The sequence below is a fragment of the Leptopilina boulardi genome, unplaced genomic scaffold (assembly GCF_019393585.1).
Source record: "Leptopilina boulardi isolate dan_hultmark-lab unplaced genomic scaffold, ZJU_Lbou_2.1 LbouV2_325, whole genome shotgun sequence".
NCBI classification, from domain to species: domain Eukaryota; kingdom Metazoa; phylum Arthropoda; class Insecta; order Hymenoptera; family Figitidae; genus Leptopilina; species Leptopilina boulardi.
Window position 1 is genome coordinate 243,633 of NW_026137891.1, and position 20,923 is coordinate 264,555.

General features: G+C 26.4%; 1 protein-coding gene across 12 annotated transcripts in view; it reads right to left on the minus strand.

The window, feature by feature from the left end:
- The window catches only part of LOC127284802 (rho guanine nucleotide exchange factor 12), a 49,964-nt gene that overhangs the window by 9,470 nt on the left and 19,571 nt on the right, over positions 1-20,923 (minus strand). For all 12 annotated transcript variants that reach the window (XM_051310493.1, XM_051310495.1, XM_051310494.1 and 9 more), the window contains 10 exons: positions 20,750-20,848; positions 20,582-20,674; positions 20,276-20,469; positions 19,913-20,202; positions 19,512-19,691; positions 19,383-19,436; positions 8,005-8,140; positions 6,679-6,760; positions 6,050-6,102; positions 54-310 (listed from right to left, as the gene is read on the minus strand). In XM_051310493.1, coding sequence (XP_051166450.1) covers positions 54-310; positions 6,050-6,102; positions 6,679-6,760; positions 8,005-8,140; positions 19,383-19,436; positions 19,512-19,691; positions 19,913-20,202; positions 20,276-20,469; positions 20,582-20,674; positions 20,750-20,848 — 1,438 coding nt within the window. The remainder of the gene's footprint in view (positions 1-53; positions 311-6,049; positions 6,103-6,678; positions 6,761-8,004; positions 8,141-19,382; positions 19,437-19,511; positions 19,692-19,912; positions 20,203-20,275; positions 20,470-20,581; positions 20,675-20,749; positions 20,849-20,923) is intronic.

The following is a 20,923-nucleotide window of genomic DNA, read 5'->3' on the forward strand; positions in this document are numbered from 1 at the left end:
AACATTGATTTTAAATACAAGAAAAAATAATTTGTGAAATTGTTGAATTTTACCGTTAATAACTTCTTGTCTCTTCTTTTCTGAATTACTAAGACGTGCCAATACTTCATCGGCAACTCCCTGACTCCAGTCTGGAGGATCTGGCTCGACGTCAACATCGCTGTCCCAGGAAGTCGATGTATTTGATGCCGAGGTCGTAGGAACTTGTTCCAGACTTGTGCTTGGACTGTCTAAGCTTCTCGTCGATAAACTACTATTCGAAGAACTACCCGCTGAATTTCCAGGAAAAGCTCCAGTTGTGTCGCAATCACTAAAATCAAATTAACAAATTAAATTTCAAATAAATCATTATCATTAAACAATTTAGAATTCATTTCTAAATTTTTTTTTAATTAAAATATTAAAATTTAAAAAAAAACTTTTTACATTTTTTTTTTGCAATATAATAATAAAAATCGTTATTTACGTCACAGAGCACACATAAAACGGTAAAAAAAAACGAAATTAACATATTTTTATTTTTTGATCTTAATACCTTTCGGATCTGGTACGTCGATCTATTACTGTCAAATTCGCGGGTGATTTGATATTATTTGTTGATTCATGAAAATGTTCTCTAACTTGGGGAGAACACTTTTTAACAATACCGTTTGATTGTTCAAATGACTGTGTGTGAGTATTAATGGTGTCTTCAGTATTAGAACGACCAAATCGTGAAAAACTTTGTTGCCTCATTCCTTTCAACATTACCCTTAATACTTTGGTTGGTTTCTAGTGTCAAGTCAACACGCACTTGCCATTTAGGGCTTTTTTTTTTTATTTTTATAAGAGTTCATTGGTTTCACTCGTGTTATTATTATTAAACACTTCTCACAAAACAAAACGTTTACTCAATCACTATTTGTTCTCGGTTGATTTCTTTTCCCAAGTCCTTTTAATTAAAATAATAATTACAATTATTTTTTAATTATTAGTTAATATTTAGCAAAATAATCGAAATTATACAATGAAAAAATGATTTTATGAAAAATGAAGTTTATAAAAAATAAATTTAAGGAACAATATTTTTGAATAAATTATTTTTTATCCTTGAACTAAAAAAAAAACAGTTAATGATCAATCATTCTTTACAGTATAGTCATTCAATGGGAACAAGACAATTATTTTTTCTATTTGTGAATTATTATTATTATTTTTTTAATCGGTTTCAATACAAGAACAATAGGTCGAATGTAAAATTGAGAATATTGAGCCTTCGGGGAAAAATACAAAGGTTACCTGCGCGACAAAATTAAAGTGGGATACACGAGAATTGACATTTTCCACAATCTTCATAACAGTACCCATACAACTTTGAGAAAAATAAATTTTTAAAAATAGAGAACAAGGTCAAGAATAATATTTTTTTAAAAAAAAGTTTCACATTCATACAAACAATTAATTTAATTCAATTTCAGTCTAATTTCGAATAATTTAAACTATTTTTTTTATGTCCCTTCTCGAAAAAGTGAACAAGAAGCGAAAAAAAAGTTGCTCTTGAAAAAAAAATCGCAATTTCCTCGCCGTAAGAAAGTTTAAATCACTTTCGTCTATCTACTGTAAAATCAAGAGCGCGATTTCTTCGTGAATTGAAAATAAAGAACTTGGTCTCTCATTGACAAGAATCGGGTTAAGCTTTATCCATTGCCGCTCCTTCATCACTTTAATCAACCCTCTGCACCTATATGTATAGTGATCTATATTACTTTCCACGTGCATGTGACGCGGCATCAATAGCCGCAAGTGACTTGCTTTCATGGATCGTTGCATTTCTATTTAGCTGTCTGCATTTTCATTCACGCCCGTTATAATAATAATAATACGGTCTGGAGTCTGAGACGATGTTGGTTATATTATTGATTCGAGTCTCTATTGATTGCTGACGGAAAAAAAAATATATATATTACTAGTCTAAGAACACAACCCCTTATTTATAGACAATAGAATATATTATCTTGTCTAAAGTAAATTTCATTCCTTTCTTTCAAAAAAATTTATTTTCAAATCAAAAAATATTTTTAAAAAATCCCCTTTTCTTTCAACCCCTTCTTTGTTTTTAATCATTTATGATAAAGAAACCCAAGCGAGAATAAACTTCAGAATCGATCCACAAAACTGACGTCACGCACGTGTTCCAAATTTAATTAAACGCGCGAGAAATAACGCTTGTCGCAACCCTCCGTGAGTACCACCCCCTCCCAAGCTTTCAATGGAAAATTTTCCAAACTTTTGAAGCATCCTTATATGTATATATAGAAGAAAACTTTTTTTTTTTTTATTGCAAATCTTCAATTCATTTCATTTAATATGAAAATTTTTTAACGTCACTTTTTTATTTTTTAAGCGTAAATTAAATAAATATAAAAATTGAAAAAATGTACGATTTTAAATAGTAACTTATTTACAAATCTAACAATTTGCTAAACAAATTCAAAATTTTTTTCTAAATATAAAAATTTGAAAAGAATTAGAAATTCCACTAATATCATAACAAAAAAGTTAATTTTATTTAAATGATTTACAATAATCTGTATTTAGTTAATAAAATGTATTAATATTTGAAAGTTTAACCCAAAAATGAAGGATTTATTAGGCATTTGAAAATACCAACAAACAATAAATATCCCAACATTTTAAGATCTCTCGGCAATTTTTCAAGTTTTCGATAATAATGTTATCTAAAAATAAAGCAAGTGTCATCGAATAGTAAAAGTTACTAAATCACGATTTTTGAAATAAGCTATGAAATAAATTTTTCTTTTTAAATACCGGAATTAATATTTATTTCTACATAAATGTCTCTAACCATCAAAAGTTATATTTAATGTTAATAAATTTAGATCCAATTGTAAAAAAAATCCATTTATTTAAAAACAAAAAAATAAATAAAGGCAATTATTTTGTTCCCCCTTTTAATGAAAATAAATTTAATTTCAATTACAAATTCGAATATTCTATGTACACACGAAATGAAATTAATTCCAAGAATAATAATTTCTAATTTCTCCGTTCTAATTTCATGTGAATGAAAAGTTTAACACATATATTACTAAGAAAACTAATAACCATTAATAATTGGATTGTCCTCGTTTTTATGCAATTCAATATGAGACGATTGGAAATTTTTTTTATACACTTCCTATTAAGTGATCGAAATTGAAAATGTCATTGAATTTTAATTATGAGATAAAACAAATATTTATATAAATTGTACATCTTCCCAGGGGAAACATTATATTATCATTTTTATTAAATGAACGATGCAATTATCTTTTTTATTCGCGAGATAATTCGTTCAACTATTTACATTTCTACGGATGTAAACGAGGCAACGTTCACACGAAGCCTCTCCCTATTTGACAAGTTGCACACAATCACACGACAAGTATACTTAAAAATTTTCCCAAGTCCACTTCACAAAACTTCCAACCGTATCTAATAGAAAAAGTTTCCGTTTTTGTCCCAACACAAATTAAAATCGTCCCTCTCGTATCAAATTCCACAATAAAAATCCATTAATTAGTAAATTAATTAATTAGTATGGAAATTAATAAATTGACAAATAAAATAATTGATAAATAATTAATTCAATGAAAAGTTATTTAAAAAAAAATTAATAAAGAATTTTTTCATTAACCTTTTGAGAAAAATTACTGGAAAAATAAATTAATTAAATAATCGATAAATTACTTAATCGACAAAGAAATTGGTTAAATAATAAATAAAATTAATTTCTTTTAATAAGAGAGTATTTTTTTTGGGGGGGGGGGGGGGACAGAAGCTAAACATTAAACTCATTGACAATAAAAAATAAAGATTACAGGGAAGATAATTAGTTCATAAATTGTTGAAGATTAATCTGCGAGCTACGTTTCTGATACTTGTCAATTAAGGGGACTTTTAAAATTTGCCAATATTCTCTTCCCTCAACTATAATACAATCCCAAGAAATGAATGACAAAACGAGCGATGAGCCTTTATATATTAATTGGGCCAAAGCGCAGACGCCTTAAATAGTATTTTCAAATATCAAGAGAGAAATTTTCCTGTTTCTACTACTGTTGATAATCCTTCTTAAAATATCATTTTGAAAAAAAAACTCCATGAAATGTTGATTTAGATTTGAAAGAATCAAAACAGCCAGTCGATCAAAAAGTTTTTGAAATCACATTTGAGAAATGTGTCTTTGGAAAAGGCAAAATAAAACTATTTGCCAAAAATACGGGATATTAATGTTGAAGACGCACATCTCTCTCTCACTCTCTTTCGTTATTAATGAATTAAAAAAAAAAAAAGCAGAGACGCAGTATAAATGTATAGACTAAATAGCATTTTAAATTTACAGATGTTACGATTACGTATATGACGTGAACACACATACACATTTATTCTGAGTTTATTTATTCAAAGACAAAGTCAAAGATGTGGACACACAAATACACACACCACACTGTTCGGTGCATTAAACTTGTTCAGACATTCAGACACGGGCCGGAATTGCGAATGAGGCTTTTCAGACACTCGCACAAAACTTGACGAGTCAAAAGAAATCCCATAGAGCTTAAAAGTCTTTGAAAGACAAAAAAACAGAAAAATACAGACAAAAAAAACTTTCAAGATCCCCTGAGAACTAAATTTCTTCAAATTGACTTTCATTTTCGAAAACAGGACCCTTCTTGCAATAGAGATGAAATTAAAAAAAAAAAAGTATTTATTAATTGAATTTTTAAAAAATCCCTTAAATTTCAAAATAAAGACTCAATAACTTCGAAAGGAAAAATTTTAAAGAAAAGAAGAATTAACAAAGATTTAATGAAAAAAAATTTCTAAAAACGCTTGACAATATCTAGTTTTAACAAATGATTCTAAAATGTCAGAAATAATTTATCATTCGTTGCAAAATTTTTGGCAAAGCACTGATTAAACCCAGAAATAAACGTTTTTGGCGGCAAAAATATTCATAATTTTCCAACAATGTTTTTTAATGTTTTCCGTCACGATTTAATGGAATTAAGAATTACACGCATTTCAAGTAGAAACTAAAAGAAAAATCATTTTCATTTTATTGCCGACACACTTCTTGTCGTAACTGAAATAAAAAAAAAACTGCCCACAAATTCTAATTATCAAAAAATTTCAAATTAATAAATGTAACTAATTAGATAAATAGAATAGAAAAACTAAAAAAAGAAAAATAGAAAATGAAATTACTAAAAAAAAATAGACAAGTAAAATAAATACAAAAATTTATAAAATACTTTAATTTGACTTTAAAAAAAAAAAAAAAAAAAGAAAATAAATACGAATTTTGAAGAAGGGGGCCGGCAATTGAAAATAGTGAAAATTAAAAATAAAGAAAAAATAAAATGTTAATGAAAAAAGAATTGAGAAAAAAAAGGGACAACACCTATCATCGTTTGTTGCTTCACAAGGGATTGGCCGGTAATGTTTACGTGTTGGCGGTTACATTGATAAAATAACGTAATTACGAATTGTTGCGTCTATGTCCGCGAAATTCAACGTTTAACGTCACACTGAAGTCGGTAGCTATACACCTTTTATAAATGATTCTAGATTCAAGCCTGCGCTGTTTTCCCCGCAACTACACACGTTCTTACATTCACAATATTCAATGTAGCTTCTGCCAAAAAAATCTATAGCTAACATTTTTTGAAGGTCGTGGTCATCCAGAGGAAGAAGCCTGCGTAAAGGATCCTCTAGGCTTATATCCTCTTTCATGTTCCCTTTCCTTCAATTACAATCAACTTCTATATATATATATGATGATGAAATGGTCCTTAAAATCTATTTTTATGCTATTTTTTTCTGTGACGCAAGTTACGATTCTCCAAACCCCCTGAATAGGACATCAATTCTAGGGTTTGATTACATCAATCGTTTTACAAAAAAAATAAATAAAATATCAAAATACTAATGGAATTATAAAAAAAAAATACGAAAATAATTATACAATTATTACTAATATCAAAAAATAAAATAAAATACTCACTTTGTTTTGGATAGATTTGGATCACTGGTTTTTCGCTTTTCCCGTACTTGTCTCTGCAAACAAAATTACCATTATTATAAATTGTTAATTTTTCAAAATTAATTTATTTAAATTTTGTTAATAAATAAATGGAGTCTATAAAAAAAAACTGTAAATATTGTCAATTTAAAATAATAATTATTGTCAAGAAATAAATAACGAGAACTAAAAACATAAAAAAAAAGAATTTTTTTCGAAATACCATTAATTAAAACCTCAATTAACTGAAAGTATGTATAAATTAATTGGAGAAAATAATTAATAACTATTATTAATTATAAACGATCGTTATTTAAAATAACCATTATATTATCGAGAAGTAATATTTTCATTTCAATTAAAAATGATTTGTCGCCAAATATTTTATATTCAATGAGAAAATTTTCAAACAATTGGAAATTTCACCATCATGAAGATTTTATTATCGAAAAAATTTTAATAATATAAATAAAAAATGAACATTAAAAAAAAGGAAATAAATACGAGAATATGAAGGATTTTTATTATAAAGTAAAATGATTGTTAATTATAAAATAAGGATTAAATCGCAAAAAAATTAAAATTAAAAATCTATTTGCAGAGATTTTTACCTTGTGATGTATCCGCTCCTTGTAACTTTCAGACCTGTTTATGTTTGACGTCTTTGGCTTACTGGATATATGTTGTTGCACCCTAAGTAATCGTAATTAACATTAATTTCTCAAAAAAAAAAAAAACATAAATCAAGCAACTAGCAATAATAACAAAATATTTGACAATTATGGGAAAAATTAATTATTCTAATTATGCAATAATAGAAATACATTTTACTATTAAATCAATATTATTCTTTAAATAATATAATTAAAATTCATCTATTAGCAACAAATTTATCTAGTAATAATTTACCAAAAAAATATGTTGCATATAAGAGTTGAAAATTAATTTATTATAATAAAATAAAATATAACGAAATATAGTTATTTTGCCTTCAAGCAAACATTATGAATGAAATAAATACTAGAAAATCTAAATAGCACCTACGCATCCAACAGAAACATATAATAATTTTATCACTTTCATGCGATTGTATGAGCGATTAATGTGTCGTTGCGGAAGTTTGTGACGGGTTTCATTTAACTTTTCGGCAATATCGATATAAGACAAAAATTTACAAAAACTAAAACTTTTTCAAAAATAATAATAAATTATAATTTAAATAATTCTTTTTAAATCTTCAATTCAAATCCTTGTTAAATTTCAAGTAAAATCGATTTTACATAAAGAAAGACGAAGAGTGACAAACCTTTTCATTGAAAACTTGTCAAAAAAGTTTTTGATGAATCATTGTACAAAAAAAACTAATTGAAATAATCCAAGATTAAATTTAGAGTCTAGAGGTGAAAATAACCACCGTTATCTTTAATCAAAAACTTTGAAAAGCGTCTCGTGAAATTCTTCAGTGGAGGCCAAATTCATAAATATATCGCGTAAGGAGATGAATAAGATTTCCTCAAAGATCACATCTCTCTCTCTCTCTCTGGCAGTCAAATTAGAAATCTGTTTGTTAAATCAGTATTTTGTGAATCAGAATTCCACAAACTAAATCACAAGTTCGTTTGTTTGTTTCCGAATAACTGATTAATTTATTTTCTAAAAATAATTGACGAGTGACATTTCTTAAGATGATTAAGAATCATTCATTTAGAAAATTTTTCATCTTTTTTTAAATTCTTCAAAATTTACCGATTTTAAACATAACAAAAAAAAGTTTACATTTTTTTTTTATTATTATCAACGAATTATGTCACTCTTCAACATTTTTCAAATTTTTTATATATTCATGTTTCTGTTGGATGTTTATCTGTGGTTTTCTTAAATTTTTATTAGTGATATCTTCAATAGAACCCCGAAATAAGGAAATTGGAAAAACATACATTTCGGAAATGTCCTCCCTCGAGGAAGGATCGTCCATACTATCAGCGTGATCACTACCTCCGCCATAAGCGGAAACGCGTCCCCTTTCGCTGCTACTGCGTGTACTTCCGGTTGCGCCGCCTCCACGATGATCTCCTGAAAAAGTAAATAAACTAATTAATTACGAAATCGAGCTTATTGCCTGACCAAGGTCTTGCAAAGTCAAAGTGTTTAAAAATTACCTCATAACCTAATTCTAAAAGTAGAAAATACTTTATTTCATTTTGACAATTGTAAAATAATCAAATAACAAAAATAGAGTAAAAAATAGTTAAAAATAAAATATAAAATTTTTTTTCAAATTTAGTAAAATTTAAATAATTATAAAATTGTTTTTTAATTTTCTTTTTATAATTTATTGAATTATGACCAAAGCTTTCGATTATTACTTATTATTATAATAATTTTCAAAAATTCGCAGGGTAAAAAAAACTGTAATTTTCATTTTTTTTCAATTGTTAATTATTTTTAGTTATTTCTGTTTTAAATTTATTTAATAATCGAGAATGTAAATTTTTTTTAAATAAGCTTTTTAATAGAATAAATGTTGGGGAAAAAAATGAAAATTCTACGAAGGATATCGCAATGATTAAAGGAGGTAGAAACTGTTTAAATTTCCGGTGGACAATCTGATAAGACAGACGACGTACTATTGTTGGCTTAAGGATATAGAGCCTTCTTCCAAGTACAAAGACTATCTGTTCCTACGATAATAAAAGATGTATGAGACGATCGATTTTTAGGGAGGTTTGCGAATTTAAATTGAAATAGAAAGACATCTGGCCTCCAGCTTCTAGACGTTTCTTTTTTTTTATATATCTGAGGAGAAGTGAACTTTCTTGTTTCTTCAATCGTATATATATATACATAGAGAGAGAGAGAAAAAAAACCTTTACAGAAAAATCTTTTTCCTTTGCAGACATTCTTCAATATTGCCAAATAAAAAAATAAATCACTTCGAAATTTTCAATAAATCATTTGAATAATTTAAATTTCATTTTTCTCTTCAAATCAATTTTTTTTGTATTGGGAACATTTTTACAACTTTTTATATTTTCTCCCTGTTTAATAGAAATAATAATTTTTATTATTATTATTAAAAAGTAAAGTTTTCAGAATATTCAGTGCTTTCTCTTAACAGAAATTCTTGAGGAGAGAATAAAGTGATGAATTCGAGTTCAAAAGATATAAAAAAAAGATGTATCTTAAAACGAAAAGAATGTTTAAGTTATATCAAGTATAATTCTCATATAACCACAATTGTATCCAATATTCCAGTGAAAGATTCTCACGAATTAATAGTTGCTTTGTTAAGAAAACTGTAACAATGCTAATTAATTATCTATCTTTTAAAAATAATTAATGGCTAATTACTCAAACATTTTTTGCCACAAGTCAATTACACATTTAAAAAATTCGTAAATTTTTTTTTCTTTGTACTGACAATTCTAAATCGAGAATTAATTTTAATTAGTTAATTAGATTTTAATTTAGTAATTATTAATTATAATAACAATAATAATAATTACTATTATTATTATTTTTTTGAATTATAATATTTTCAATTTCTCACTAAGTTAGTGAACATAAAAAATTCAACGTTTAATTAAAGGAGGAACGAAACTAACGCAACTTTATTTACTGAAGGGAAAATGTTCCGCAGGATAAAAAATCGAAGTAAAAAGTTTTTTTTTTCTTTAGTTTTCGAAAGAAAAATAGAGTAACGTGAATTTCCGTTCCAACTTGTTAAAAAAAAAAAAAAAAAAAACAGAGTAATACGAAGAATTTTTTTTTTTCATTCTAAAGTCATGATAAAAATAAAAAGAAAAAAAAATTCTTATTTTTAGCTTTCGAAACAAAAGCAAAGCATGAACAAACTGGTTACTTAATTTTACCATATTGTAAAGGAAACTTGTCTTTGTCATTTAAATCGATCTTGCGCATAGTAATTTTATTATTCTATTCAAATAGAATCGAAGTTTGGATATTTTTATATATATATATACACTGTTGTCAAACGTACAAAAATTAAAACAAATTAATGTCTTCATATTGAACAAAAAAAAAGATAACTTTAATTGAAAAAAAGATACGAAAAATTAAAGATAATTTTCCAATAAATATACAATGACGAGATTAAAATGTCCACCAGTCGAGAGAATTAAACGAAAAAAAAAACGCGCAAAATCTGAGATAAAAATTTTTTCATGAAAATATATGTATAATATAAATCTATAGTGAGAGAGAGAGAGTTAATATAGATGTTTAAAATTTTGTTTGGAATGTTCAACTTTAATCGAGTCTTCAGTCGCAGAACTATTAGTAAAATGCCACTCGCCCTCGCAAAACCAAATTCGATATATCACAAATCAAATGTCATTCAACATTTGAATATTGGCCATTCCTCATATCTGGCCAGTTTCCAAAAAATTTCTCATCTCCAACGAGATGCAATGCTTATCAGCAATTTCGAGAGGTATATATAGAGTTAAATTGAAAAATGTCCCACACATGACAATATGTGACACACGATTGATATGCATTCAGCGAGGTAAAATCGAAATTTTCTATTTAAAACATCAAATTATTATTTTTCAAAATTCCTTTCGATAATCTATTTTTTTAAAAGGTAAAAATTAACAAAAATTAAATAAAGCTAAAAGAACCAATTTAAAAAAAAAAAATAGTAAACTTATTTTTACAAGTGATAAAAATTTTCTATTTTAATTCAATAAAAAAAAATCCAGTTAATCGGAAATTCAATTAATTGTACGGAAATTATTAAAAATTTCAAAATTCTAAAAAATCAAAAAAAAGTTACAATTTCACAATCAGTGAGATGGTGAAAAACTTTTCTAAACAGATGAAATAGATAATAAATTTCAAAATTGTAAATTATTACAGATTATCGACTCAAGTAAGAGGGGTAAAAAAAAAAATTTCTTTTTTAAGAATAACAAAACGTAAATTTACTTTGAAGACTGAAGGACAGTTTTCCCCCTTTTTTTTCATGGTTCCTAAGCCACTGTTAGATGTCTATATTATGGTAAAATGAACGTAAAATTGAATAGATGATAGATAGACGACCTAAGACGAAGCTAAGTTTAGACCACCAAGAGTTTAACATGGAGTGTGCCAGAGTATGTCGACGACAAAAAAGTTTAGGGGACGGAAAAATAAGAAGAATCACTGTATAGTCACGCGGCCCGTTCGATGTTGTCGTCGTTGTCGTCGTCGAGACGGGAAGGAGGGTCTCTTGATGGTTTCCGGCCCATAGCGACACGCGTCCATCGAGGGTCCTAAAAATACACGAATGCATGCAAGATTAGATTTTACTTGCATTTATTCGAAGAGAAAATTCTAATCTTCTATACACGACGATTAAGACACAACCTCGCAATTTTCGGAATTCGATAGTTAAAATCTCTTTTTCCCGTGCACCACTTTAATGTCAAACTACATTAAACTAAAGAATTTTTCACTTTATGTTCCCTATAAATCTTTGAAAGAGCTGTCGAGATTTTACCAAAATTAGTTAACCACTCGCTTTTACGAGTCGTGAATATTTTTTCGCCCCTTCTTCTTCTTTTTTTTTTTTTTTGTTCTTTTTGTCAACAGGTGGTTCGCGTGAACTAACACGTTAAAAAATTCTTTTATTTCAAATACCTCTCAATCTGATAATAAAATATTATTTTTATAAAATTTATCTTCAAGGAGAATCGAAAAATTAACCACACGCAATATTTTCATCTATTTTTGTCCGCAATTATTTTTTTCAATTCACCATTAATTATTTATAAAAATAAATTATTTATTATAAATAAAATAGAAAATTTAACACTTTTGCGGTTAATTTTTTATTGTTACTATATTTAAAATTCAAAAAGTAAAGTTTGTTATATTTTCCTCAAAGGAAATCAATGTTCCTGCAAACTTGACCATAGACACTAACTTGATCGTAAATTTTCTTATCTATTGATATTTATGTTGAGTGATGCAGATGGAAATCTATATTAAAATTTTGTGAAATTCCATAATGTACTCGGAAATTTCATATCGAAAAATTTTCCAATATTTTTCCACTAAAAATCATTTTGATTTTTTTCTAAAAGAAAAAAAAATATTTCCCAAATAATGAAAATTTTGTAAAAATTAAAGTTTGTATTTTTACTCGAAATGTCAGTTGAGTTCTATAAAATAAAAAAGTTATCATTAAGATGATTGCATTGGTTCAAAGCTTTTCGAAAGATTGTTATTATCATCATCAATTTTATGAATTTTATGTACGTCAAAAAATGTATAAAAGTTGAGTATTGTTAAAATTTTTTAAAAAATAAAATCCAAAAATAATAACAATTTAATAAAAATAAAAAAAACTAATAATAAAAAATAGATACATAAATAAAATTGAATTTTTAATGACAAATTTAGGTAATCACATTAGAGACATACATAAATTTCAATTTATTCGTCAGTTATCATTCAAGTAAATTGAAAGCATCTAAGTTTAGATACTTTTAAGTTTACGTGCCTTTAAACTAGAAGCGTGTGTGTATATTTATATGCTTTTAACATTTTTAAGTAGGAAATTTAATTTTAAATTAATGAACAAGATTTATGTTCACAATTTTTAGATTAGAAATTTTCAATTCTCAATTTAGAAAGAAAAACTAATTTTTTTCAAAATTAAAATTAAATTAAAAATAAAGGTAACAAATTTAATTTCTATTATTAACTTTCATTATTAACATAACATAATTTGAAAGTACTTTCATTCATTATTAAATTAACAATAGAATATAAATAATTTTATTTTTTCAAAACAATTATATTTTTATTTTAATTAAAAAAACTGTTTTAAATATTTTAATCAATTTTGTCGTTTGTTATTTATCAATATACTTCTATTGAAAACGAAAAAAAAGCAATTTTTACTATCTAAAACCTGTCGTCAATGAAAAAAAGAGAGAAAAAGCATCAATTTCAGTTTCAGAATGGTGTGTGCCTTTGAAAAGATGGCATTGAATTAAAACAAATTGATGTGGTTTCTCGTTAAATTGTAATGGAACGATTTTTCGATTCAATACGATGAAAAAAAAACACCCTGATGAAGCTCGTGACTATTAATTGTCTTTTATTCAAATAATAAATAAAGAGAAAACTTTTTACATCAAAGAGTCGAAATTGCCTTAAAAAAAAGTGACATAGAAAATATGATCTGATTTTTATGTATTAATGTATTATTTGCCCCAATTATTAATAAATAATACATTATATTACTTGCTCTAATTAACAAATTATATATTCTTTCCTCCAATTAGAAAATAAAAATCATAATCACTCTGTGAAATTAATTTAAAAATTTGGAATTATGTACTATTTTATAATAAAAAAAAAATTCAATAAAATTTTTAAAAAAATAGAAATTATTTTAACATTTACAAATTTCCAAATAAATCCTCCAAACAATCGTTATTTACACAATTAATTAATTTAAAGAGAAAAAGTTTTTTTTATTTCATCGGTAAAAAAACGAATAATAAAAAGATATATTTTTATTTTACATGTGGGTTTGACTCTTGAGTTAATAGCTTTTGGGTGGGAGTGATTTAATAGAAAAAGGGAGACTGAATTTCCAAGGGTAAATGTACGAATGAAATTTTTATCAAGCAGAAAACTGTGAATTAGAAAAAAAAAAACCAACCACCATAAATACATTTTTGCGAAATAGCTATTATAATGATACTTTACACAAAATTATTATTTTAGAATTAGAAAATCATAAATATTTTTTTTTCATTTATAAAAAATAAATGAAATAAATAAAATTATAACTAAAATAGAAATAGAGGGAGAAATGAAATACATGTAATCTAGTTAATAAATAGTGATTCAATAATTTAAACACTTAACTATTCAATATTTTTCATTCTCTTATCACTTCCTTGAAAAATTATTTAATTTATTTTAGGTAAATATTTATTCTTGTAAATTATGTGTGCAGTCTTTTTTTTATTCTACAAATATATAATAATTTGTAAATATAAAGAAGCTTGAAAAATATTTTTATTTCAAATAAAAGAAAAAACTTCTGATAAATATCAGGAGAGGAATGCGAATTCTAATCCTTTAAAAAAAGAATAAGAAGAAGAAGAAGAAGAAACGAAAAAGAATTGTTTTTAAATTTCCTGAAACTATTCGAATCTTTTGAAAAATATTTTAAAAAATAAGAATTTTTCGGATTAATTTATCCAGTGTTAACCGTCCAAAAAAAAATAAATTTATTTTTGAAATTGATGAAATAAACTTCATTCAAAATCTCTGAATCTGAAATTCGATAACAGAAAACGATGATAATTGTTCATTCAATTTAACGTAATTATTTTCTAATCACAGTAATCATTTTATTAAAATTGTACTGATAGAAAACAACAGATCTAAATTTTTAATCTGCATTTTCTTTCCCCCTAAAAAATATTTTCTAATTCAAAATAAATCTCATTTTCCGCATCCAAATTCTAAAAAGAGAATAAAAAAATTCTCTACGAATAAAAAAAAAAAAAAACGAACCTGACGATAAGTCTTGATCCTGTGAAGGTGGAGTGGAATGTAAATCGTTGTATCCGGTTATAAAAGTACCATGACATGAATTACTGTTATCACTGGGGTTCACATAACACGTAGGTCCAGTGATACCGTCTAAACGTACAATTAAGCCGGCATCAACAATTTCATGTGGTCCACGACTTTTTCTCACTGCTGCCAATGTATCCCAAACTTTACTTGCAATTGAACTTCTATTTCCATGGGGTGATCTTGTCTTGATTGTTTTTGATTTGCTTTTTTTTGCAATCTTGTCTCGGCTCACTTTATCGGGCACTGAGGTGCTACCTACTGTGAAGTCGTGTTGTTTTTACACCCTTCCGCGGACATCTCACCGGCGAGAGTTAACGCGCGCGCAATAGAACATCTCCCAGAGTAGTGTCTCGCCGGTGAAAGCCCAAAAACTTTTCACACAAGAGGAAAGGTATACATATATATAGACTAAAGGAAACTCTCAACTCGGCACAGACAGACTCCCTCGTTTTCCGGCATCTGCTTCCCCTTTTCAAGTGAAAATACCAAGAATTCTTTCACGTTCCTTTTACAGTAGAAAATGAAACGTTTTTTGCGAATTTCGGAATTCTTTTATTTTTTTTTCTCTCTAAATTACTCACGAATTTTTATCTTAAACGGAAACAATTTTTGAACAAAGAATACGATTCTTCGAGTGAAAAAAGGAACATTATTTTCAAGTCAAATTAAACCTGTCAACATTATTTTTACTGAAGAGGAAAAATCTAACGAGCAAAAAAGAAAAGTATAATTCAAATTTTTAAATAAAAATTTTTTTTTATAAATAAAATTTAAAAAATTCCACATTTTTCTAAATATTCTATGAGATAATTTATTTACTGTGGCAAAAATACAAGCAAAAATGTCAAGAAAAAAAAATAATTCTGTTTCAGTGAGTCATCAAGACGTCATCAAGACAAAGGAATTATAAATAAAAAAAAAAAATATTCTAAATATTTTTGTAAATCACGACAAATATTATCAATAATAATAAAAATTTAAATAACACTTGTTTAAGAAATATATATACAAAAATATTCAAAACTTCCTTTAAATTAATTAAAAAATGTTTCAAACAAATAATAAAAAAAAATTAATATGTCAAATATAAAAATCCTTTTAATTAAAAATTATTAACAAAAAATAAAACATTCTTTCCAATTTTAAAATCAAAAATGTAAAAAAAAATTACATAATGATTTAAAAATTGTTTTTCTGCAACAATTTGAGAATTAAAAAAAAAAACTAAAAAAATAATATTTAAAAAATGACAAAAAAATCCAATATACCAACGTTAAAAAAAAATCAATACCGAACAAGATGCTTGTGCAAAAAAAAAGTACTTGATATCATTTGCATTAGTCAAGGGTTGTAACTCGGTGAAAAGGCCCGGAACCTATTCAATTTCCTCCTCTAAGCAAAACCTCAAGTTCAAACCATTAAATTCAAATTGTCTGGGACCTGACGAGAAAGCAGAGCCTTTCATTCTTTTTTCTTTTCAATTCTTAAACATTTAATTTGAAACGAAATTACATTCTTTACTCATACAAAAAGAAAGTTTTCAAGTTAATATGAAAAAAAATAAACAAACAAGAAAATATAATAAGAAAATAATATATATTTATACTGACAAATATTTCCTTAATTAAAAAAGAAAAAAATTCACAAAGAACAATAAAACAATATTAAATGTAAAGAACAAGAGAAGCAAAATTTAAATGCAACAAAAAAAAACATAAAATAAAACTCTATTAAATAAAATCCAAAAATAGATTTAAAAAATAATTTCAATAATAATAAAAACCACTTGAAAACTCATATTTCACTTCACTTTTGATTTAATTTTCGCAATTTATTGCAAAAAATATTAAGAAATTAAAATTCCACAGTTTTTTTTTTGTTGAAAAAAGAATGAAATTAAAAATCACTGATGTGCCGAGATTCAGAGTAATTCCTTCATTATTACCATCGATTTTGATTTTCCGATGAAACTTGTTTCTATATCTTTCGGAGTTAAATTTTAAACTTCCAAAATTGCTGACCACCGGGGAACATTTGTTAGGAGTGTGACCCCCATCCAAGGGGTCTTGAAATTGCAACTCCAACATCTGCGACCTTCACAGTTACTTCGGCTCGTTGCTTCTATCAAACTACTGGCTTCACTAATTTCTCCTAAAGCGATTTGCTTCCTTCCCACCGTATTTCAACTTCCGGTCTCCCACCAAACTTCCACACTCTCGTTCCTCTCTTTTCTTCTCTTCTCTTTCCTTTTTTTTTCTTCTTTTTTTCTACTCTTCTCCAACTTTACTATCAAAGAAGCGCAAAACGAGAACGGTACTCTCTCTCACATTCGCAACGAATTTTACATTCATAATCTACTATTGTTTAACACAAAACTCATATATATATATATATATGTGTGTGTGTCTAAGTTGTTAATTGTTGTGCGTTTAATACTCGATAAGTGCCTACGCTCTTTGCGATTCCGACTCACGGAAAAGTTAACGAACTCGTCGAGGAAAAAAAGACAAATAAACTTCCAATAAGCAAAAAAGAATCACAAATTAAACTAAATTTTCTGTTTAAAGAAAAATTAAAGTTTCCAAATTTTGGAATAATTAAAAACCCACAAAAAAATTATAAATTAATTCAATTAAACGGAACAAAAATATTTTTTTTCTCAATTAATTTCTTCCGATAATAATTAATATTAAATTGTTTTTCAAAAATGATTATTATCTTCCGATAAACTGTTTGTTATCTGGAATATTAATTACATTTTTAAAAATGTTTCATCACAATTATTTGTATCTCTTTTACACACAATCACTTCAAATATTTTTCATTTAACTTTTAAAATTTATAAATTAATAAAATTGAGAAATTTTTTTGAAAAATATATTTTTCTGCACATCATTTGGTATTTTGTACTTGTTCTCTTTTCACTACTTCTCACTTTATTATTATTATTATCTCGAATCACAATAAAGTTTCTCAATAATTCATTTTGTTTTAAAAATCTTGCAACTTTCGTAGCAAAAAAAATTTTTGACGAAATTAATGAAAATTTGTTCAATAGAGAGAAAAACAATGTCGCGAGATGTTTATATAGTTATTATTGATATTAACTAATCGCGAGATTTGAGAGGAAAATCGAAAAACTTTTTAGACGACAAACGAAACTTGTACACGATGCCTGCGTGAACGTCAGCGTCTCATTAACTTAATTCCGTTCAGTTCAGCGGGACGTTGCCGATAAACTTATGATATTACTGTAGCGTTGTGTCAGGGCCGTATAAGAAAAAATAAAAATAAACAAAATACTTATAAATTGTGACATCAAATACATCATTCTCGTTATTTTAAATAAAAACAAGTTCTTACAAATTAAATATTAAATAACTTAATTAAAAAATATTTCCAAATTAATAATTTCCAAAAACTTATTCATTTTGAATATTATTTTTAATTATATTAATTTAATCAAGCGGCAAAATATTATAAACCTCAAAATAAAAATACTAACCATAAGAATTTAAATATTTCAAGTAAAAAAAAAATAAATTTACATCTAATACTATTTAAAGTGAAATTAAAATTAATTCTATTTGAATTTAAAATTAAAATATTCTAACTAGAAATTAAAATACTATTTAATAATCAAATTATTATGTAGTAATTTTCTTTGTTCCGATTAATTTAAAAACCAAAAGGAAAAAAAAAAAATTCACCAACAAATAATTTCTGTCGATAATTCTAATGATTGTTATAAGTAAGGGGTCAATGAAATCTTTTGTTCTCTTCTTCTTACACGCACTTGTACAATCGCCGTGAAAACCTGCCTTTAAAGAGTCAAGTACGTGACCATCAGTGCCATAAAATTCTCCTCATGAAAATTAATAATCTAAAGGAGAAGGAAGGACCTTGAAAATCAACTTATCTAATGTCTTTTATATTAACTTGATAGGGAATTCCATTAATTGTGAAAAATGATGATCGATTCAACAACGCATTTTCTTAAAACACAAATTTCATATTATTTTCTAAACGTTCTTTTCAAAAATATTAATTCCCCTTTAAAATGTCAACAATTAAAAAAATAAAATTAAGATTTAATTTTTATTCTTAATTGCATCGAAAGAAAAATTAAAAAAAAAACACACTGAGAGAGATTAAAAATATCAACTTCAAAATATCTTATGGAATATAAGAGCTATAAAAATCAATGGATGATGATTAAAGTTTGCGACAATCTTTTTTTTTGTATATAATAATTGGTGGATTAGTAGCAGATGTTGGAAAAAAAAAAAAAAATTTTCTCCTTTTTTTTTAAACAGCGAATCTTCTATATAGTTGAACATGACGTAAACGATTAAAATACGGTAATATTAGAGAACATGTGGTGCTTGAACGACGAGAGCATCTATACACACACACACGTCCTTGAGAGGTTAAAATTTATGAACAACACGAGCAGAATCAGTGCAACAGCGGTAAATTTTCAAACGCGCATTTCCCTCTATCACACACGACGCTAAAATGTACTCGAGACATACTCAATATTCCCGATAATAACTTGGCAGCATAAAATTGATGACGAATCGAAAGAAAATAGGACGATAGAAAGCTCCAGTCAAAAATCAATAGAATTTTCTTGATGAAAATTAAAAAAGTTAAAAAAATGTTAAGTGAATTAAAAAAAATTTTTTTTTTAAAAACTCACCGTTTTCTCCGTCTGTTAACGTCCCTTCTTCTTCTGACCTTTTGATACGTTCAACTGAAATAACAGAAATTAGAATTTAAAAAAATTTTTTTTTTTAAACGTAATAGAGAAAAATTGTAATTAACTTACTGAGATGCATGTGATTTTGATTGTGGTGATGATGATGATGAGAGGGTGGTTTCCGTTCAGGACGAATACGTTCCATAAATTTGCTGATACGATCATTCCCCTTTTCCTTTCGAACTAAAGGACCGGTACAATTTTCCTCTACGACTCGAACACATTGACGATGTACATTGAGAGTGCAATCTATTGGAAAATTAGTGATTAAATGAAAGATATAGAATTAATCGATATTAATCTTAAATAATTAAAAATTCTATTTAGCAACTAAAGTGATAAATTATTTAATTTTATTATCTGTTTAAAAGCAAACTAAAACTTCAAATTTTGTCTCCGTTTAATAAATATTTAATTATTAATATTAAACAAACAAAAAAATCTGTAATTTAAAAAATGAATTTTCTTACTATTGCATTGATATCCCTGAGGTCCAATTCCACAGATAATATTCTGGCAGTGATTACAATAATCTACAGTAAAATATTGATGAGCTATAAAATGATGACCTCTGATGGTCATTTTTCGCGATTTTCCCGTGAGCAGTCGCGCTTTAATATTTGTTTTATCTTTAGCGACAAATATTGGTACTCGTTCAATAGACACTGGCCGAATTTGAAATATTTTTGTCAATACTGTTGCTAAACCTGCAGCTGTTAAAAATTGACGTAAATCAACATTCTCTTTCTCTATGTCCTCTCTGAAAAATGAAAATTATTAATTGATATTGAGAATAAAATAAACGATAAATTATTATTTTCTAAATTACTTACAAATACGCTTCAACTTTTGGTAAAAGATATTTCTCGATAATTTTAATTTCTCGACTTTTATCAGATTTACTTTCATCGAGTTCAAGATCGCAGGGTCCAAATAATGTTCCTAAACCTGCAATTCTCTTTACTTGAAAATCAGCGAGTTGCTCGTTTAATTCTTCTTTAGCTCTGGCTCTTGCTTTCCAAAAGATCTTGAACAATTATCAATTTATTATTATTATTTCGAAAACAAATTTTAAAAAATGGTAGACTTATGTAAATAAATGAATTAAAATAATTCCTCTATGCTTCGATAATACATACCTTCCTTAAAATCTCTTCTTTATCTGACTCCTTTAAAAGAACGTCATCAATTTCGCGGGCAACATTTTCGTCCACATTGTTGAGACGAAGAGGCTGAAAATATTTTATTAAAATTTATCTATTTTTATTAATATTAATATTAAACAAAATAAATTTCAAAATACTTACAGCGCCAGGAACAAGAAAACTAGAATGTATCTCATATGCCCATTTTCGCATCTCCTTTGCATTCCCTTCTTTGTAGAGATCGGTTATTAAATAAAATAACTGTAACAAAAAAAATATTATTTTTAAAAAATTTAACTAGAAATTTTTGAATCAAAAGAAATAAATAATTATAGT